The 22991-nt window shown below is 39.2% G+C and overlaps 1 protein-coding gene across 13 annotated transcripts in view; it reads right to left on the bottom strand.

The window, feature by feature from the left end:
* Window positions 1–22991, bottom strand: part of GTF2I (general transcription factor IIi) — an 86632-nt gene that overhangs the window by 40222 nt on the left and 23419 nt on the right. For 12 of the 13 annotated variants that reach the window (XM_035900495.1, XM_035900496.1, XM_035900490.1 and 9 more), the window contains 9 exons: window positions 19940–20074; window positions 19313–19496; window positions 19085–19113; window positions 17866–17914; window positions 17103–17146; window positions 15584–15661; window positions 7637–7696; window positions 3955–4017; window positions 2173–2274 (listed from right to left, as the gene is read on the bottom strand). In XM_035900495.1, the coding sequence (XP_035756388.1) occupies window positions 2173–2274; window positions 3955–4017; window positions 7637–7696; window positions 15584–15661; window positions 17103–17146; window positions 17866–17914; window positions 19085–19113; window positions 19313–19496; window positions 19940–20074 (744 nt within the window). The remainder of the gene's footprint in view (window positions 1–2172; window positions 2275–3954; window positions 4018–7636; window positions 7697–15583; window positions 15662–17102; window positions 17147–17865; window positions 17915–19084; window positions 19114–19312; window positions 19497–19939; window positions 20075–22991) is intronic. The other variant, XM_035900491.1, reaches the window with a different exon arrangement.

Here is a 22991-nt window from a genome sequence, read left to right on the forward strand (position 1 = left end):
CGCTCGGGGACTGCTCGCGGCTTGGGACGGGCTGGGCGTCGGTCGGCAGGTGGTGAGCAGTTGCGTTGTGCCTCATTCGTTTTGTGTATTCTGTATGTTCTGTTATCATTCTCATTATTACTATTATTATTTTCTCTTATTAAACGGTCTTTATCTCAGCCCTCGGCTCTAACCTTTTATTTTCTTTCCGATTCTCTCCCCCATCCCACTGAGGGAGGGAGGGAGTGAGCGAGCGGCTGCGTGGTGCTGAGTTGCCAGCCGGGTTAAACCACGACAAGTTGGTTCAGAAATATTTTTAAAATCCAACCTCTCTTCCCCAAAATTATCAATTTTTATCAAGCATTTTACCAGACACATTTCATTCCTCCCCCTGGTTACATTTATTTTGTTTTCCACTTTGTTCTCCTGTTTCCACAAAACTGAGAGCACGGCACATTATTCACCCTGTTTCTTGGGCCAGTGGGGGTACCTGATGTCCGACTCAATCAAGACATACAGGAAGCCTCTCTAACTCACAGCTATCACACATCTGGATCTCATCAGTGTTATGTAAAATACTGAAAGTCCGTATCAGATGGGACAGTTTTCTCCCTCAAGCATCTATACCTCCTTTCCAGTCTTCTGAGCACATGCGCCTTTGTCATTCTGCAGCTATTCATGATAAAATTAAGCCCCTCCTTTCTCCTTTCCAATTATCTAGATTTCAACAGACAAAGGTGCAAAGTCTTCCAAAATGTCCAAACAGCAGCAGTGCAACTGCCAGCAGTTGCTCTTTTTTCATTACAACAAACAAAGTCTATTTCTTCAAAGCTTCTCATGTTCATTTTGTGTTTTAACAGACCTTGCAACACCACAGAGAAATACCATTTTCTGTAGGTGAACCCCAAAAGCATGGGGCAATAACCTCAATACAATTTAGGAAACCCAGAAATAAAGAACTCTGAATAACCCGCGACCTGCAAAACACTGTAATCTAACTGCATGGCAGGTGTTAAAGAGCAAAGTTTTCTTGAGAACAGCCCAGAGAAATAATCTACCAAGTCAACTCAGAAGCAAAACAGTGAGCAGGAAAGCTGCGAGATGTTCTTTAACTGGTGCTGCAGCATTGCAAGCTTAACTCAAACTTTCATCATCCTAATATTTTATTACCTTTGCTCTCCATGTCTAATCAACCTCACTGTTCATTCCCTTCAAACACGGCTGGCCTGCCAAGCTTAGATGCTCATTTCTACTAAGGGAATATATTCTAGCAACAGCTTCTCCAGTATTAACTGCTCAATCTTCTCCTCTACTAATGTCGCCATTATGTTCTCCTGACCCAACCAAAACTAACTACATGTGGAACTGCCTATTAGTATTAATGTCCTTTTGAGAATTGAGCTCTCAGCAATGTTTTATTCGTTTTCACTGGAATTAGGATGAAATAATGTTTCACGCAAAACAGATGTCAGAAGAGGTTCCGTGAGGATTTTTCAATTGACCTCAAATCCCAGCTTTCCTAATAAATATCTCAAACACTGCGCCAAAGGACATATTCCTGGTTGTGCAGAACCTTATAGAAGTACACAGAGTCACGGGATATCTGCCCAGAAACCAAAACAAAACAAGAAATGAAAGAGAGGGATGGGGCGGCAACAAATCACATGGGAAGTATCTTTAACCAGAATAGCTACAGTGTCAGGATGCATTTCTGCAGTGAGAACTCTACATACAGCATCATGAAAGAACACTATCAAAAAGACCCCAACTTTTTGCGCATTCACAGGGATCAGGACAGGCTATTTGGCGTAACAGTCTCTTTTGGTTACCTTCCCAAACGTGACTCCCCTCAGCATATCTTCACTGTTCACAGGAAGACCAGCTAGGCAGGCTCCTGACCTCCAGTTCGCCATAATTCAGTGTACTAGTAAATTCAGTCTTACCTCCTTGTCCAAGAAATCAGCTGACAAAAATCTAGACTTATTTTATTAAATTACTTTCAGTGTCTATTTAGATGGTTGCTTTGAATAATAACAAACAACTGAGGTAGCCTATGATGATGATTATACCGCTGCAATATATCTACAAAGAGGCCTGGGCTCTTAAACGAATACTCACACTGGCGTGTCTCACTCCTGCAGTGTGAAATTGTCCATTATAAAACAAAGCAGAGACACAAAATATTTATCTTACCAAAATTGAACTCTCTCACTTTTCTTCTCCCAGTATTGGCAGCTTCATTAGCTGACTCCGTGTTCTTAGGCCTCTTGTTAGGGGGCAAGTAGTCGTCATCATCTTAAAGAAACATAAAAATATCACTGGTTTAATGTCCAGAGAACTCATGTGCAATGCTGGAACTGCTTTGAGTTTCAAAGCTCTAATGCAAGTATTGAACTGTGCTTTCTCAAGGCATCAAATTTTGCAATGCACCTGTCTGAGTAACTTTAGAGAGCTACTGGCCTGTAGGAACAACCTGTGTAAGAGAGCCAGCACAAGGCATAAGACAGCAAAAAGCAAAACTTCTTCTGTACTTCCTAAGGAAAACAATACTGTGTTCTGAGACATGACTGGACATCTCATGATTACAAAATGACCAGGCAACAGCAAAAGAAATCAGGAAATAAATTGTAGCATAGGCTACATTTTTTTATCTAATTGGAAGTATCCTTCCCTTAAGTCTTGAAACACCGTACCTGAAGTTTTATGTTGAAGAGCTCAAAGGTACTAAAACTGCTTTCAAACCAATGTAAGACTGATGGACATAACCGAAATTCATTTAATAGGCCAGCCCTACCTCAAATACACACAGAGGGGGAAAACTGCAACCCACAGGTATTTTCCAGTGAGCTGCTAAGCCAGTCACTTCCCAGTCCAAAACACTATCTTCCCTACCATTTAACGATTTTTTAAAATTGTCCAATTACCAATACCTGTAACCTTAGAGAAAAGAAATGGTTAAAGCAGACAAAGAAAATGAAAGTGAATTTCACATACAGAATAGCATCTGCCCAGGCCACCAAGGGTATAGTTGACTTAGGAAGAATAATATTACATATTGACATCTCTTGCACCTATGCAGTTGTGTCATATTGTTAAAGAAAACCTTTTCAGAGCATTTTTACTTTTGTGGTAAAGGGGTTTACATATACACAGAACTTAATGACTATTCTCTTACTACGTTTTCTGTTGAGGTCATGTAAGAATTATTTTACTGCTGGATTATAAAGAGGTGAAAGTAATGCCAGAAGCATCAACTTTGTCCTAAAATGCATTGCCTAATTTCTAAATAGCTAGTTTGGTCGTCTTAATCTTACCCATTCCAGAAGTGAGCATTGCAAAAACCAACCTCTGAAGTGTTTTAAAGCACTTACAGCACATGTAATTCACAAATATAAGAAATACAGCTGACTTCTAACCAACATCCCAGCATGAAAACAACACAGGCACTGACTAGTGGCTTTAGTACCATTTAGATGAGAAAGAGAGGTTGGTAAGTATAAAGGGGTTTATCTCCTATTTATCAATACTAGACTTATACCACCTGTAACATCAATTCTGTTATGGTACAATTCTTCCCAGCAGGTAGTGTTAACTACAAATTTTACATAACTACAGTGTGCTTATAAAACAACGTGTTCTTCAGAATGAATGTTGTAAAATCTTTTTAAAATCTAAATTAATAGCTGTTAAATAATGAGTATTCTTCATTAGCAAGGCTTGAAAAAAATATATGAAAGATGCAAATCTCTGTCACACACCATTTCAAAACCAGCCCACTAAGTCCAGTATGCTTTAGTATATTGTGGTTTTATAGAGCTCCTGGACTAGGTATTACCAAGCAGTACACAATCCAAACTGCAGTCAACGCTGGCACATAAACCTATTTATTCAGTGCCAAGTAATGCAGGTACTGTAAAACGTTTTTGGGGCATAAAAATGCCCAATGGACTGAAATCAATAAACTGGAGAGCAAACCTTCGATGGTGACCTCGACCTCAGGATCCTCACTGGTTTCTGAAGGGGCATGCTGGGTGGCATCTGAAGGGGGAAAAACAGGACGGCTGAATGGTGGACACAGAAAAGATTTTTAACCAAATACTCCATGATTTTGTATTTAAACTAACCCTTGTCAAAGCAGCCCTCTGGCTCGCTGAAACGTTTTGCATTCACAGCGTGCAACAAAAACAGAAGCAAAGATATTTTACCATAAGCCTTTGAGCAATTCTAGACAAGGGTAAGGAGGTGGGGATTATACTTGCTAAGTTGCGTGTGCAGCAGTGCAGAGTTCGTGTTAATGACAGTAGGAAATTCCTTATTCTTGGCTTAATAGGATTAATACAATCATAAATATTTTTCTCTTTGTTATCAAGGATTACTGAAAATATAAACAAAGGCTGCGTGCCCCTACAGATGATGTATTTCTTTACCATTTACAGAGACTCATAGTTGTTGTACTACAAAGACTTCCATAACAGGCTGCAAGGCCAAGAGTGAAAAATGAGAGGGAAATTCATAACCACAATGCTTTCGTTGAGGCAGTCTGCATAGGATTAGGCCTATCAGTACTTGGTGGGAGAAAGAGCAATTTGCATGTAACTGCAGTGAAGTTTAGAAGAGTGAAGCTAATTATATTGGAAATGATTGCAAAACTCAGTAGCAGTGTATGAAGGAATATATTTTAATTAATCTGGCAGAGTAATGCTGTGCCTGTGCATTTTGAAGAGTATCTTCTTTCAGATCTCTGTAAGCTGGAAGTATGATCTCGCTTTGGGAGCAAATCTGAAAGAATCTCTGTTTCAAAGGCTCTTCACACAATGTTGTGTATGGTAGAGGTTCAGCTGTATCCACTGAGACACCTTAACTAGAGCATATTCAAACTATGTCAAATGTATCATCTAGTTTGTGGAAAACATAGTATGGCGTTTTGATCTAATTCAGAGTGAGTGCCTGGTAGACAACTAGCAAATGCAAAGCACAAGGAAAAGGAAAGAATTAGGACGTAATGGTCTTTTAGTAGATGTGAACATAAAGTATGGTCATAAAAATAACTATCGCATCAACTGATCACTTAGAAGCTTTCCTGTGAGCATTAGAAAAAAGTTTTAAAAAAAATACAATTTTTGGAAATTTAAGAACAGCCACGAAGACTGGCAAATGGTCCATCTAATCCAGTACCAAAACCCCAAGAAACAGTCATAATTAAGAGGAACATGCAAAAATGTCAAAGCAGATGGTAACAAAGTTCTGGGGAAAAAACACTAAAGTAAGGGGTTTTTTTTAACAAAGTACTATCATTACTAGTTATTTTTTTATCTTAGGTAAATACACACAGCTCCTAAGCAGCAGCCGCCTTTGCAGTTCTAAATGTTGTCAGCCACTGGCACTGCCGCCAGTTTCTCAAACGTGATTTCATTCAGTTTAAAACAACTTCTTCTGATACACGTAACCTTAACTTTCCGATTGCTGAATTTCAATCACACCACACCCCCAACTCATCCAGTCTCACCAAGACCTCAGACACCTTTATCAGCTACAGCTCATCTGGGGGATTCCAGGTACATGTTAATTTTACCACTTCCTTTTCACCATCTTGTCAAGGTTACTGGAGGGGAAAAACCAGTGAGATCAAAATCAAAAGATACGTTCGTACATCCCTCTGATGTTTTTCTTTGCAGAAAAAAAATCACTTCTGCAAATCTTCTGCATCACAGGCTGTAGCTTTCAGACAAACTTCTGAAGAACTTTAAATGCTTATTATATGTATTTCTTTAATAACGGTTAGACTTCAAAGTCATCATTTGTCATCATTTTTTCTTTCTTATTTGTTTTTGTGAGGATCAGCAATAAATAATTATGTTTTACAGAATCCAGACAGAATCGTATGCTCTATGCCTATTTAAACAACAAATGAAATTTAAGTTAGACTGTTACCTGCAATTTTTAATCACTGTCTATAGACCTTTTCATAAGTAACCTTCAAAAACAACAGAATTCTTCTATTCAGCAAAACCAGGGCACAACTTTCGGCATAACTCTTGCAAAAGCTTATAAAGGAGAGCAGATTGGAGAAAAGGGTGTGTAACAAAACCATGTTCTGACGCAAAGGGCCACACTCAGCATCTGTAGCTATAAAATTCTACATAGTCAAAACCAAAGCACAGCCAGAGTCTTGGTCATTTCATATCACACTTCCCTTTCCTGAGGCTCTCTCTTCACGGTCAGGCATAAAGCTCATGGCATTATGCTTAAGAAAACAAAGTACCTAGGTTATTTCTTCTCAAATAAGTAGAGTTAATAGTGCAGTCAGCAAGAGCAAAGAACTTTATTCTCCTTTATCAAGAGAAATGCTTTTAAATTACATGTAATAGTACCCTTAAATACGGTGATATTTACCTTCAAAGCAAAACTCATGGGATTTGCAAGAAGGAGTATTGCTGCTAGCATAACCTGGCCTTAACATCCAAAAAATACTCATGACTGTTTTGAGAGTCAGGTGCTTAGAATGAAACTAGCTGAGAACGATGTACTTGTAACATCATGTCAAAGCATTAAATGCTGGGTGACAAGCACCTTAAAAACGCTACTTATGATTGAAAAGAATGACGACTCCCGTCACAACTTGCTTATGGCACAGAGCAGCATGATTTGGGAGATGAAAAGCAAAACAAAACAAAAAACCCAAAAGCCAACCTTGTGGAAATGTGGAAAGAGAATGGTTGGAGAAGATGTACAGCTTTTATTAAGATGCCATCTTTTCAAATATTTCTGTAAAAAAATATTCAATGATGTTAAATTATTCTCATGAAAAACATTTCATATCTCTAACCTTCTACCGATATTTCCACATCTGTTCCTTCACTGCAATCGGAACCCTGGTGGCTTCCTTCAGACAAATATAAAGTAAAAAACATACTATAATAAAAATACAAAAGGTACTTTCAACATCGACTATTCAAAGCAAGGATTTTCATAAGCAAAAATCTAGAACTATAATGTTCACGTGAACAAGATACAGAAGGCTCAATTTCTGAATCTTGAATTCATGACAGCAGGAGCGCTCTGACATTAAAACGAAATTCATGGGTTGAAATGCAATTAGTATTTTCTAGTGTTTTCAAAATGGGCAAACCAGTGGTTTTAATACAGACTGTAAGAAGCTGAAGACAAATGTACAGTTTGGGAGTAAAGTTATTTCAAATATTGTTCATATACAGCAACTCCTTCCACTAAACACAGGCTTCCCATGTACTTTGTTCTGTATATACCCATTCTCCTCATACACAGCTGAAAGAAAGAAATTATCAAGTTGTACTCATAACACATAAGCAGAAGTTTATTAAACTTTATAACCAATTATGAAACCGACTGAATTTCATGAGAAACATACCGACTTGCACAAATTACTAGTGCTTTAGTAATCAACCTGATGCTCCTTTTCGAATTTAGAAAAGAGAAATGAGATTCCCTTCTATATGACCCTACTTGGGACACCTGAGAATTAAGGCAACTGAAATTTTCATTTCTGTTGAAGTTTAAGTTTCAATACCTTAAAACTCTTACTTCAAATCAAGGAAGCAGAGCCTTGAAAAGTAAAAGTAAACCACACACTTTCAATTTCCAACACAGATGTGAGAAAAAATACAACTAAAAGATCTACCTGTGTAACTTTTTGCAAGAGCAATTTTTTCATCCATCTCTGATGTTTCGGAAGGGCCTGCTGGGGAACAAAGAGAACGGCTTTTAAATTGTGTCTCACAACAAACGCATTTTCCCAATCCAAGTAACTCCTAACTTCATGTATCATATGCTCATTTCATACTTTCTGTAATGTTGAACTTGGGAAAGACCGTGTGAAATATTAGGAATCTATAAATCCTTACTCATCCAGTTCAACAAAATAAAAAAGTCGAAGGGCTAATGGCAGGGGTGTGCATTTCTTGGAATACTGAACAGTAGTACTACAGACTCATGCGGGGCCGCAGATTCTAAATTTTTTTGGTGTTAATAAACTAATTTTAAAACATAAAGTCTTGGTGGCTCTGCCTTTTTTCCAATGAATTTTTTAATCAGCTAAATCTTTCTCCTGTTTGTTAAAATTTGTACTCCTAGGGAGTCCTTTTTGACTTTAAAATTTCTACCTACATTAAATAGACAAATTCAGGAGATTAAGATCATTTATGACTCTTCAAGATTGTTTGCTTTTCATCAAAACAACTTTTTTGATAGCTATATGCGGACTGCGTTAAAAAGGCTGCCGCATAAAGCAGCACACAAATGACACTTAAAAGATTAAATTAACACCCCTAAAATCCTACCGCTTAATGCTTTGGCACTCCTGCAGTTACACAGAAAAGAGTGAACTGCTTACAGCACAAATGGCTTCACATGGAGCACGAGGTCATTCTATACCACCAAAACAGCACAGGTATATAAAACTAGCCTGTGTGTGGCGTACGGGAACGTATAGGACTGACTACAACTGAAGGATCTGCACTAATTATTCTGTGTAAATAAAATCATTGCTGTGTTCATTTGCAAAAGTAATCTGCAGAAGATCATATACCTCCCCAGAAATTAGGGCTGTTTAGAGGTAGGTTTAAGAAGTGTATCAACAACAAATATTAAGAGCTTCACAACAGAAAAAGCTACTGTTAACTAGTAAGGCAAGTGAAATATTTTAAACTCATTATTTCATACAGACAGTAAGAAAAGATAGAAAAGAATGTTGTCAGACTTAATGAGTATTTCAGTCAACTGAAAGTGCATGTATAGTATCCAATACTATGAGTTATTCAAGAAAATTAATATTTAGAGATTAAATTTTTAAAACACGATTACTAGGTAGTTAGAATAATGTTTGGTTGAGACAGTTCTGCCTAATTTGATTGCTCAAATTTTCAAATGGATTTTAAATTAACAGGATTTCAAGTGCAGAACCTGTACAAGAGACTTTGATTTACATGCATTTCTTTCAGTAAGTGCTGCTTTAACCCGCTCCTGCCACTTTTTCTTTGCTGAGGGGTAAGGTTTATTCCTATTTGCCTGTTTAACTCCGAGGAGCTCCCCAGTTTGGTTCAAAACGCAGCTCCAGAAAGAACGGTACTGGTACATCCCAGACCAAAGTCCAATGACAGGAAAAAGCTCCAGGGAAGAGGAGCAAGGCAGAAGCCAGAGTCACTGGTGGTGTTCTCAGCCACAGGTGAAGAACATCTCATCAAAATAGTGTGATTTACAACTGTTATAGGCAAGTGGGAATAGAACACAGCCTCCTTGGGTATGCTGGAAAACGTCTCCATGGACAAAATTTGCTTTTATTTAAATAAACGTATTCCGTGTTGCAGCCAGATGGGAGAGTCATTTCCTAAGAACTCTTCTGAACATGCAATTATTATAATTCACAACGCACCGACACAGAAGCATGCATCCCATTATAAGCAAGTATCCTATTATAAGCACATGTTTCTGTGCTTATTCCTTAATTCAGAAATCTTGACAGGATTGTTTTACCTACATATTCTGCAATAGTGTCTATATTGCATTATCTTCAAGCCAAATATACACTGCGACACAAATAAAGAAAGAAAAATAGGAGACTTTTACATGTTCAAACTTGAAGAAAGATTTCTCTAGTTAAACAGATACACTTACTAGGCTTGCAGCCCCTGGGATTAAGCACAGAGAATTCAATCCCTGCATCTTTAATGTCAATAAACCCTACAGTACATGTAGCAAATCCATCCGATTTTTTAAGTGACCCACACAGATTATTCTATGAAACTTGGAGCTTTTTTTTTTCATATGATGAAGCTTTGACAGAGGAAAAAACAGTATGAAAAAATTGTTTCAGCAATTAAAAGGTGTAAAAATATATTCTGTTAGCTTAATTTGTTAAAGATGAGAAAATGAAATTTAAAAGAATTCTGAAAGTTCATTCATGCACATTACATTACTAAGAAAACCAAAAACCAAGCACAGTGGTAAAACCATTTACTTACACTAAGTTCAAATCCCTCAGCCTCAGTTTCTAAGGGATTATGTCCTAACGCTACACAGCCAAACCTGTGCCGCTCGGCAGAAGCAACAGATTTATCTCATGGATTAGCATCATCAACGATGCTCATGTTTTGGGTCTTTATTTTGCTACACAGATGGCAGCAATGTGAACAATATGTAATTACCAGGGTGTCCTGGTTCTGGCTGGGATAGAGTTAATTTTCTTCCTGATAGCTGGCACAGTGCTGTGCTTTGGATTTAGTATGAGAAGAATGTTGGTAACACACTGCTGGCTTAGTGGTTGCTAAGTAGTGCTTACACTAAATCGAGGACTTTTCAGCTTCCCCTTCTTCTGCCAGGGGTACAAGAAGCTGGGAGGGGGTTCAGCCAGGACACCTGACCCCAAGTGGCTCAAGGGCTATTCCAGACCATACGGTGTCAGGCTCCATATATAAATGGGGGGAAAGCTGGCTGGGGGGCTGCTGCTCGGGGACGGGCTGGGCATCGGTCGGTGGGGGTGAGCAATTGCATTGTGCATCACTTCCTTTGTATATGCCTTTATTTTTTTTTTTTATTATAATTATTTTATTTTGATTATTACACTGTCTTTATCTCCACCCATGAGTTTTCTCACTTTTACCCTTCTGATTCTCTCCCCGGTCCCATGAGCAGGGAGTGAGCGAGCAGCTGTGTGGGGCTCAGCTGCTGGCTGGGGTTAAACCCTTCTTCTGCCAGGGGTACAAGAAGCTGGGAGGGGGTTCAGCCAGGACACCTGACCCCAAGTGGCTCAAGGGCTATTCCAGACCATACGGTGTCAGGCTCCATATATAAATGGGGGGAAAGCTGGCTGGGGGGCTGCTGCTCGGGGACGGGCTGGGCATCGGTCGGTGGGGGTGAGCAATTGCATTGTGCATCACTTCCTTTGTATATGCCTTTATTTTTTTTTTTTATTATAATTATTTTATTTTGATTATTACACTGTCTTTATCTCCACCCATGAGTTTTCTCACTTTTACCCTTCTGATTCTCTCCCCGGTCCCATGAGCAGGGAGTGAGCGAGCAGCTGTGTGGGGCTCAGCTGCTGGCTGGGGTTAAACCACGACACAGGGTAGTATCAGAATGCCTTTAGGAAACACAACATCATGCTTTCTTGTTTTCTGATATAGCCTCTGGAATTTCTTGGTTTAAGATACTATCTATATAATAGGGGTTGGACTAGATGACCTCTAGGGGTCCCTTCCAACCCAAAACATTCTATGATTCTATGATCTACATGCTGAGTCTTACCTTATGGAGGTTAGAGTACCACCAGCCTAGCTTTACAGTTTAAGCCCCATTAAAATGGACATTGCTTGTAGTATGCTGGAAGATCTCCAAAGGAGAAATATTTTGTCGTCAGAGGCACGTTAAAAGATGTTCATGACTTTCAATGTTCCCGAGTGAGAATAAAAGCAGAGTTTACTTCCCATTTTAGGCTTTTTTTTTCCAGCAGAAGATATTTTCAATCTCATTTGGTTTTGGACAAAAGTCCTGTATTTTAAGTGCCACACTCCCAGAAATTCCAAAACTGATAGCACTGTTCAACCTCATGGTGCTTTAGAAAAAGATGATGTTAGGCAGTTGTTTACTAAGTGGTTTGTAAGCTAAACCAGCCAGTTCATTAGACAGCGGTTTATAAGCTGAACTGGCCAATTCACAGGACACATTGTTTACAGCCTTTTCCTTCCACTTCCAGTTCTTTTGTTTTAACTTTGAGGGGTCAGTGGTAACTGAAGATTTGCATCCACAAAATTCATGGGATAATGTGCCTCTTTCAGGAAACATTTGGTCCTTAGTCAGCACGTTACTCAGTTCTGCATGGGCTATGTCTCCAAAAAGCCCTGTTTTACTCTGCTGATGCAGTGGATTGAAGATGGTACATATCCCCAGGGAATTTTCTTAACATATTCCTTCTTTTTTGTAAATTGGGAAAAAGAGGAAAAAAAAAAAAAGTATAGCTCTTAATTCTATTCTCTTAATTGATTCAGAGCTGCTCTCATTCTGGCACTCATGACATTTTGATCTCATTTTTTCCATGAAAAGTCTTCAAGATAGCCTGGGTCTCGTAGACAGTCTTCTAGTGAGATGCGAAGGTGCATGACTCTTACTTTACAACACATTTACGCATCCGCTGAACTGTCCCCTGAATGCAAGGAGGCTGGTATAGAAGTGAGGGGGATTTATGGGCACAGAGGTGTATTTGCAGTACAGAACACGCATCCTCTTCCTTGCCTTCAGGATCAGGCCTTGCACATAGCCAGCTGGTCTGGAGCTCGGGCAGAAATGAATGCTGGTCCCTCTGCAACAGCTGTGGAGACAGATCTAGTCCCCCACAGCATAGTAAAATACTTAATCTAAGAGTACAAACCACATTTCAAGGACTAAACCACATTTCAACCACTAAACTAAGAAACAGCATTTTAACTAATATTTTTTTTCGTAAGAGCCATAACAACTGGTACTTACAGATAAGGTGTATGCAGGAATATGAACTATAATAGCTGGAATGTGCCAGTATGCGTTATTTAGTCCTGCAGATCTCTCCTCATTTATTTAACAGTCAAAATATTTCTTCCAGAACAGGTTGTCTTTGGTGTCACTGAAAGCATTTAACACTGCAGTGACCTTCACATTTGTTCAGGACACTGGAAAAAAACATCCACTGCCATACTGCTAGTGCCCACCAACGGAAAATTGCCCCTAATACTCTGTCAAAACACCCACGTTAAGTTTTTGATGGCTAGAGTCCCTATTTGTCAGTCTTCTTACCGTGCATTGCTAAAAAATTTCTAAATTTAGCAATTCAGGATTAACTCATGGCAATATCCAAATGCTGCAACCTACTACAAGATAGTAAGAGATTAAAAGAACGTCCACCTACAGGTAAAATTGTCCCCCTGTTTGATTAACAGGAGAATTTTGTGTGCCACTGAGGCACGCAGTACTTTGGTCAGGATTATAGATTTGTGAGAGGAAGCAAACACGCAGGAAAAACAATAACCATGAATTTTCACCAGTAAATCATTTTCTCCAGGAAGCCCCAAGCAGATTGCTGTTCTCTAACAGTTAAGTTGTTTGTTCTTGTAAATCAATAAGCCCAGCTTTTGCTGTAGGGTATTTTTAGTAAGAAGTGTGACCGTGGCCATTTTCTTTATTTTGCAGCACGTCTCTGCAAAGGCAATTGCTTGGGCAGGCTTGCGTCACCCCTCAGGAGCACACCTCAGGATAACTGTACTTTTGTAAGGTTCACTTCTCTGCACAGCACCACAAACCCCTATGTGCCTCTTGGATTTATAGCTCTGTGCACTTTGTACAACCTTTGGCTTGAACCTGAGCATCAGCAACTCAGAGAAACAAAGGGGAAGCTGCTTTACTCCAGAGAAGGTGGCATGACATGACACGGTAACATCTCTTTTAGCTCACAGCAACCCATCCCTTCTTTTCATTTTTGCCTCATTTTAAATGGAAGCTTGGAGGACTATTCTTGGGAGGAGGGAAATGAGGAGTTATTAATTGAGCACCGTTTTATCTGAAAAAGATACATAGCGCTCTTCACTAGTCAGAAGATTTAAATTTGGAGTTCTGTAAAAGATAAGAGAAATTCCCCATCCACATTGCTTAGCCTGTATTATGGAAGCACATTGTACAAACAGGATTTTTGAGCTCAGACAAACACGCCGCAGCACAATGGGTTACTATCTTGCAAGGAAGCGATTTCAGTACAGACTCTCTTCAAACAGCACTGGATTACACTTCAGGCTATTGGCCAAATTCTGACATTGTTTTTACGCATGAAATGGAAAGCCACAAGGGGCTGAAAAGCCAAAAGATGACAGGACTTGGCTTTGGAAGGTACAATGATTAGGTTGTCTCCTAAAAAGTATCTGTTTTTACTGTATTACATTGTGCCTGTAACCCCCCAACATCCCCTGAGGCTAGGCAATGCACAAATATGAAGAAAAGATAATCCTAACACCAGAGAATTCTCCTTTCAAATTCTGAACTTGAGTGGTGATATTTTGCTAAGCCGTGTGGTTAAGATCTCTCTGAACAGTGCTCAACATTACCGGAGACGTGCCAGCATGAGAATACTGATTCTACAATCCTGTAGTTATTAAAGCACATGAGAAAATAATCACAAGAATCTTTGTGCCTGAAGAGGCACAAAAACATTATCTCAATAATGTGTAATATTACAAAACAAAAGTGTCATGGTTTAACCCTAGCTGTTGAAGGCACACTACACAGCCACTCACTCACTCCCCCCGCCCCCCGGTGGGATGGGGGAGAGAATCGGAAGGGTAAAAAGTGAGAAAACTCATGGGTGGAGATGAAGGAAGTGTAATAATCGAAATAAAATAAAACAATAATAATGAAAGAATATACAAAGCAAGAGATGCATGATGCAATTGCTCACCATGCGGCGAACAATGCCCAGCCCGTCCCCAAGCAGCGGCTCCCCAGCCAGCTTTCCCCCCATTTATATACAGAGCCTGACACCATACGGTCTGGAATAGCCCTTGGGCCAGTTGGGGTCAGGTGTCCTGGCCGTGCCCCCTCCCAGCTTCTTGTGCCCCCCAAACCTTCTCAGTCAGCAGAGCAGGGGAAGCTGAAAAGTCCTTGACTTAGTGTAAGCGCTACTTAGCAACAACTAAACCATCAGCACGTTATCAACGTTACTCTCATACTAAATCCAAAGCACAGCACTATACCAGCTATCAGGAAGAAAATTAACTCTATCCCGGCCAAAACCAGGACAGAAAGGATGTGCTGTTTGGCACTTCATTGCTCAACATGCCGCTGTCCTTCAGAGATGCATGTCAGCTCGCCTGTGTTCCTTTGAATTGCTCAATTAACCTAATGACAAACGCAAACAGGCTGAAATAATAAATTTAGTGTTCTGGTTATTTTATATGGCCACTTATAATCAGGACTTCTTAATTACTGTTCATTTCAACCTAGAGAAACAATGATTTCTTTTTTTCACTCCTAGTTGAGGTTAACGTGCAGTATTAACCAGACACATAGAGATGAGGCAAAGCAACTGAGAGACACCTTAAAATATACACAGGGCCCAAGGCATGGACCTCATGAACGTTGTTATGCTTTGTCTACATAAGCCATTCAATACCATTTTGACACATATTGGTCACTCTATGCAAGAAAAGTGATTGATACACTACAAAAGTTACTGAAACTTTAAACTAAAGAAAAGACCCAAGCTGTGCTTGAGCCAGTAGCGTTATTAGGGTTTATTTCCTGTTGAAGAGGTCACTGGAATTAGAGTCTGCATGCTGGACCCCGAGAAAAAAAAACAAAGCTGTTCAAAAGACTCCTGGAATTTCTCCTTCGGCTCAAACACACACATGCGGGTATGCTGAAGTTGTACTCTTTCAGTATTCTTCAGAATAATTTAAATGATAGCCAGCATGGAAAATGTTGAATCCTAATAGAACTAAGTAACCGCATGTTTAATGACCAAGAATAAGTAAAAAGAGAGGCAGAGAGAGAGCAACACTTAAGCGATCAACCCTTTTATGAGATAAACACGTATGAAAATTAGTATCATTACCTGGAATATTATATTGATAGTAGTCAGGATCATCTGATTCCTCCTTCACTGCTACTGTTGCCATTTCCAAAGAAATTCCTGTAGAAGCAATGAAAGAATCAAATATGTAAACTAATAACAACCATGTTCTTAAAAACAAACAAACAAACAAACAAAAAAAATCAAACTAAACACCCACCAAGATGCTAGCTTGTCTCTATTCAAAAATAGGGAAGGGAAAAAAAGTATTTTCAAATGCTGAGACACTAAACAATTCTTGAGCTAAAACAACGGTAACAAAGCAACCTGGCTGGTTTCTTATGTTTCAGATTGGTCACCATCAGAAAGGATTCAGGACGGAATGCTTCCCTGCAAACCAGAAATACTTGCAAATGCCATCTTGGTTCTGAAGAATCAAAAAGAATGGTCTCCTTCCTTTTTGCCCACTACCACAGCCAAAAAAAAAAAAAAAAAAAAAAAAAATACATCTATATTTTAACACTTGTTGTGCTGAAAGTACTTCTAGATCTACTCCTGCTCACTCCTCTGTACAGCCAAGTTCAGATACAGTCTGCATCAAACCATGCTGCTGATGGAGCAACACCAAAGGTCCTCAACTGCTCTTGGCTTCCCTCAAGTGAACTATCCCTTCCATAAGCCTCCACAGCATTCCCTCAAATGTTTTCAAAACATTCCAACAAACGGAGAATTACTTAAAATGCCCTGAAAGCAGCACTGGAAAGAGCCTAGGACTGACTTGACAAAAAGCTCAAGGTAACTCTTTGCATACATTAAGCCAAACATTAACCATGAAGGGTTCCCCAACCACAAGTTTAAAGTTGCAAAGCACAAAGAACTAGAGCAAAAAACTGGACTGAATAGAAAAACTTAAATTCTTATCCAAAATGCTGAGCCGTGTAGCCCAACCCAACAACAGGGAAAGTCACAAGCTTATCTCTAGGCACACCTGTCCTCTCACTGGCTTTAATGGGATTATTTATGCCTCTATCTCAAAGCATTGCTCTGCTGCAGATCCCGGTGCCTTGCAGGATCATGTCCTACCTGCAGGGGAACTTAGGAATGCTTGGTCATTTTTTTAACAACCAATAACACGTTTTGCTATTTATTTCCATTTTAACTAGAAAATGACATTCTGTCATTCTCAATACTTTAGTAATATAAACAAATAAACCAAGTTTTTATCTCCAAGTGATAAAGTAGTCTTGAAATAGAACAAAAGAAGAAACAGAGGCTTTTCTTCTCCATTTAAATCTAAACTATTTACAAAGATAAATCATTTTAGTCTACAAAATTTTACAAATCTCCTCCTCCTCAAAACAGAAACATTTGGCTAAAGTTAAACATTTGATAAAAATGCCTACTGAAAAGTCGGCATTTTTAAGGAAAGAGAAGTTTTTCTTTCTCACAAAGGATGTCTTTTTGCTGCTTTTTTCTTGGAGCTTCCTATTCTTGCTTAACTTCAGCCTCCTGAACAGAAACTTCAATTTTTTTGCAAATAAGGGCAAAATTTTGAACGTACCAGAATCCTCGTTTGGTTCCGTTTTCACTTGAATAGGAGGACAACTACAAAAATAAATGAATCAAGAACACTGACATTATAAAAAAAACCAAAAAACCAAGTATCACATTTCTGGAAAGTTCCTCAAGCTTTACAGGCTGTCAAGTAAAATCAATCTCCCAGTACTTTTTTTCCAACTAGGAACACAGAAGTAAAAAACCCTGTATCTTAGCTTATCTGCTTTCTCTCAAGGGAATTGCCAGGAATCTCCCATCACCACATTTTCAGGACATACATAATATTCAAAGCATGTTTACCATTTAATGAGAAGCAAACTCAGAAGCACAGAACCCCTTGCCATTTTACTCCCTGTTTTCACATTAATCAATTTTTTATTTATTCCAGATATAATCTCTTAATTTACTAACATAAAAATGTATTTTAATTTTTTAATTGAAGAGGGGGAAGGAAGCAATATTACATCTGTTCCCCATCACTTCCATATCATAAAACACGACAAACTTATCCCTGACTGACAGACTGTGAATTAAAACACTCATTGGGCTAATTAAACCAAGGGGAAACTTTGCCATCTGTTTAATTCATAACAGTTTCCCCACAAATAAAGGTCAAAAGAAAGAAAATTCAACTTCATGCTTTTTATAATCGGAGGCAAGCAAAAGTTATCCAAAGGTCAGCTGGACAGAAAAAGCACAATAAGAGAAAGATAAACTATATGAAAATAAATAGTTGATACAAAAAAACTACAGTATTTTAAATTCACCTTCCACCTGGAGGTATAATTGAATGTGAAGGATCTGTCATATGAGCTCCTGAAAGTTAAAAGACAATCTTTGAATTTCCTGTACTCCATTTACCTTAAATACAAATTGAAAACGTAACATGAAGCAAAAACCTGTTCACATTTTACAAGCATATGTGCATATTTTCTGTATTCACCGATATGAAGACAAGATCTCTTGTTAAATTGCTTTATTGATCTGTAAAGCAACACCAATATGAAATTGCTTCAAATGCGCGTAACACCATGCTTTTCACTGCTGACTTTCACGATGTTAAGTGAAAAATCTTGGGAAACAAAGTTAAGCAGATCTTTTACCTAAACTCTGCTAAAAGAAAATAGATTGTTTTATAGAGATTCCAGTTTAGTCCTAAATTACAGCTAGACACAAATAGATTATGTTTCTAGGAAGTCATTTACCACACTGAAAACCTGCCTTGCTTTTTCAACAGGTATTTTTATTACCAGAATCTCTGTAATTTCCCACTCTCTATCGAGTCTTCCTATGGGGCACAGGCAACACATTTTTAATTTTACTAATCCAGCCTCAATTTCTGGCTGTTTCACTTCAGAAAGTGAAACTTTTCTTTTTTGATTACATTCCTATAGAGATTGCTTCATCCTCTTCATAAAACAAATCCTCACATATATTTTGCAAGTAAAGCAACACGATCCCATGAAAGGAACAGAAGAAGGGATTTCTTCTAGGCCAGAAGGTATTTGCAGAGTTTTAAAAAAACTCACTTTAGCTCAGATTTTTTCATATATAGAGGCTTTCATATGAACTGCAACACCCAACCACTTCAGAAAGTTAGATCAATTTTTAAAATGAGATATAAATGCCAAAATCGGCTATGTATTGGAACATGGAGCGCTGCAAAGTCTTGGCATCTTCTAAAAACGCAATGCACAGTCCTTCATCAGTTCACTTCTCCTTTCCCTAGGATACTATCCAATTCACATTAAATTCAAATTCAGTAAAAGAATGAAGGATGCAACAGAACAAATTTTATCTCTAACTAGGCGCTCCTGGCAAACGCTTAAAGGAAAAGGTTATAGTTCCATAAGTAAAACAACTCACAGTCTAGGAATTTCTGCACAGTTTGCCACTTTATCCACATGACCAAATCTTATATCTATATTGCCATTTAAACTAGAATTCTGATCTGTTTCTGTTTAGTCTGAGTAAGTAGTAACTTACCTAGGTGTTTCTTTGGCTCTAAGAAAGGCCTGTATGGAAATATGGAAAGATAAACCCATAGGTTTAGTAAAGACATCATTACTGACTTGGTAGTGTAATATTAGAGAGAGAGCACTCCTGTTTAAGAGAAACAGACTGCAATGTATTTAACTAAAAATTAAAATTAATTGGACTTAATTTAAGTACAAAATCAAAGTGGACAGACCAGCACAAGAGAGAGCAAGTAACCTTTTGATGATAAATGAGATCCCTGACTTGTTTTCCAAAATCCATTTCAGGGTTGAAACATCGTAGTTTGCTGGGTGTTTAAATGCAAGTCCTTCGGGCAGGCCCTGCACTACCACAGCAGACTGGTCCCTCTGAATCTTCTCATAGGGCACAGGTACTACTGTTGACTTTCCTAAAGCTTTACCTAGGGGGAAAAAAGAAAAAAAAAGAAAAAAAAAAAAAAAGAAGATTATTTTGAGGTCAAGAGCGCTCAGGTTAGCAAAAGGATGAATCCATCATAACACTTTTTACTTTGAAGAGGAGCAAAAGCAAGATGCAGATGCAAATCCCTACAGGAAACCAAGTACTGCTTGCATTAACGTGCACTGGAACCCATCAAGATACAGAGGCTTTCTTGAAAGAAAACGAAATGGGCTGTGCAATCATCTCAAATCACATCCCACAAAACACATCAAGAAGAAAACGATCCAGTATACATGTATGTTTTAGAATCGGCTACTAAAAGTTAAACTTATCACCTTAACAACAGTATTGTTGGAAGGCTAAGATCATGCAGTACTTTCCTCCCAACTGGGATAAAAATTTAGAAATCCAGAACGACTATTTAGAAGACTTTAAAGCACCCACCATAGCAAAAGCAGAAAAAGTCCTCCACAGACTTTCTGAGAGCTTCTAGTTCCACCATATCCACTGTCAGTCTGTTTACAGGTGGTATAGTCTTTGTTTTCTGCAGTTCTGCAGCCTTCTCCTCTTCTGTAACACCTGGCAGTTATTTATAAAAATAAGACAAAAATAAAATAATAAGTTATTAAAACTTCCAGTACCTAGTCCCTCCAGTTTAGGCTATAGCACTTGGGAAGGATTCCTGCCAGAAAATCGTAAAAACTTACTTGCCTTAGAAGCAAATGCACTTATCTATGTACATGAGCAATGAGTAAATTTAAATTTACACCAAAACTATTATATCCTCCTTACAACCTCTGTAAATATCACCCTCTGAGGTGTAAGAATAATGAATTGAAAGACACATCCATGCAGGCTTTTTTTGGCATGAAAAGGTAGAAAACACTATTAATCTCAGGAGAGGATAATACAGGAACAATAAAATACAAAAATGCCACGAAAAGAAGGACCAGAGTCACCAGGGAAAAAGTAAAATGCCCATGTGGAGGGTCCCAGAGCTCTCCAGTGCTGTGCACAAGGTCTCATGCAGCAGTTATGGTTCGTTTATGCTGTCTGTGCTTGGCTGAACTTTTTATAGAAGGGATCTGACTTTCGCCACAACAGCTCCTCTATCTATCAAAAGACACTTGAAGTATGCATCTCTTATTGCCGAACAGGAGGAGCTGCAAACAAGCCATCATCCCGCAGAACAGAGATTTCAGCCCTACAGCTTGTCCTAGTCTCTGAGCAAAAGTTATTGCAAAAGGAGTGAGGCAATAACAACGCTTTCAATACTAAAAAGCAAATGGAAGTGATTGTTTCAGGTGGCAGCCACCTTTTCTTAGCACTCAGTTCTTGCAAAGATTTACTGAGAATCACCCAGCAAAAACAGGGGGAAATCAACAGAGATGTTCTGCATATGAAGGAAAAAGCAAGGGAGATCTACATTCGTATGTGCAAGAGAACGATCAGCGCTGAAGTTGCCTCATGACTTCACCGTGAACAAGCACAGCGGTAAGTCTGAAACGCTGCGGTTTGCATTACCAGTACTGCGAGCACCATAATTTCAGGCTAATATGAGAAAACAAACATCAGCTCGAACAACTGATTACAATCGGTTGTGAAATGAGCTGAAGCTGCAATGCTTTTAATAAACATGCATTTAGCATCTTAAAAACTCGTATCTTCATTTAAAAGAGAACCTATTCCTTCCTTGACAGATCACACGCCTGCTTTGCGCCCCAGAAACCCACCTCCACGTGACACTTAGCTCTCCAGCTCTTCCAGGCCTGAAACTTTTGCTTTCTCTGCAATATCACAGTGCCTACCATGACACAAAAATAATGCAAAAAATGGGATATTATTATTTACCCGTAACACAGGGGCTTAGGTAATGACAGTTGGTAAGGTTTGCCTGGAGACTTGGGAATAAGAGACATCAGTTCCCATTTATAGCTACATGCAATGTTGCTTTTTTGGGTGGTTTTTTCCCCACATAAGAGACTAATTCACTGAAAACGGCTTTACTGCCAGTAGCTTCTCAAAAGTGTACCCACGCTTTCTAAAAATAAGAAGCAAAACAAAAATAAGATGATGACAGCGGTCGCTTCCCATGAAAATAAAAAGCAGACAAAAAGACATTGAAATTTTCGTTCTTAACTAGTAGAAACCCTTATGGTTTTTGTTACATGATTTTTATCCATTTTCTTGAGCTCACATTATGCATCTGCCTCCCTAATCTCTCCCACGCTTGTTGGCCAATTTCAATCAAGCCTGACAAACAAGATCAAGTCTCAAAGACAGCAACATTCCCAAGAGCTCTGCCCAACTGATCAAACCTAGCAGCCATGCATCTCCTCCTGGCAGCACTGATGGACACATCTCCACTTGTTGGAGGCCACACAACTGACAGGCTCCTTCGAAGCTCTCACCACAATTACTAAAGCGCCCAATAGGATTCAGGCTATGCATGGGGCACATGCAACAAGATCTGGAGGGGAAGAGGGATGGGGGGCTGTATTTACAGGGTAAATGGCTCAGGAAGGGTGAGGAATGGTTATACAGTACAAAAATTGCATTCTACACAGCTGGGAGTATACTGCAGGATGAGTCCAGTTACTCTGTAAAACCTCATTTTGCATCGAGAGTCCACATATGGTTTAGTGTTTCTTTTCTTCTTGTACTATCCAGGTGTTTTGGTTATTCAGAACCACCTTTTCTCTTACTTATCCTGATCAGCATCAGACTGGGTTTGGCAGTCCAGCCTACCACTTGGGTGGAAAAGGAATCTCCCAGCTGTCACCATCCTTCTAAAATGAGTATACTATAAAATGAATAGACTGCTTTAAAATAAAAAAGGCCACTTACAAAAGTTTTTGTGACAGAACAAAAAATGGAATATTTGAAATGATATAATTTAGCAATCTTTTCTTGTTCCATGGCAGCAATTAGATAGCTACTCCCTGACCCCTGTATGGGCAGACTCTCCAGCTTCCAGCCTTAAATAGATGCTGTTATTTTTATGAGTTGTTGGGGAGAGTTACAGCTCAGCAGTGCTATATAGCACCTATTCTGAAGGTCCACTAAAGCATGGCCTGAGTGCAGCAGGCAAAAACAGGCCAGGAAGTGATCCGAGGGCTGGAGTCCCTCTCCTATGAGGACAGGCTGCGAGAGGTGGGGCTGTTCAGCCTGGAGAAGAGGAGGCTGCAGGGACACCTGACTGTGGCCGTTTAGCGCTTAAAAGGAGCCTACAGGAAAGACAGGGACAATCTTTTTATCAAGGCCTTCTGCAACAGGACAAGGGGTAATGGTTTTACACTAAAACGGGATAGGTTTAGACTAGATATAAGGAAGAAATTCTTTACAATGAGGGTGGTGAAACACTGGAATGGGTTGCTCAGAGAGGTAGTGGAGGCCCCATCCCTGGCAACATTCAAGGCCAGATTGGATGGGGCTCTGAGCAACCTTATCTGGTTAAAGGTGTCCCTGTTCCTGCAGGGGGTTTGGACTAGGTGAC

This window comes from Egretta garzetta, unplaced genomic scaffold (assembly GCF_000687185.1).
Source record: "Egretta garzetta isolate BGI_Z169 unplaced genomic scaffold, ASM68718v1 scaffold108, whole genome shotgun sequence".
In the NCBI taxonomy this organism is placed as follows: Eukaryota; Metazoa; Chordata; class Aves; order Pelecaniformes; family Ardeidae; genus Egretta; species Egretta garzetta.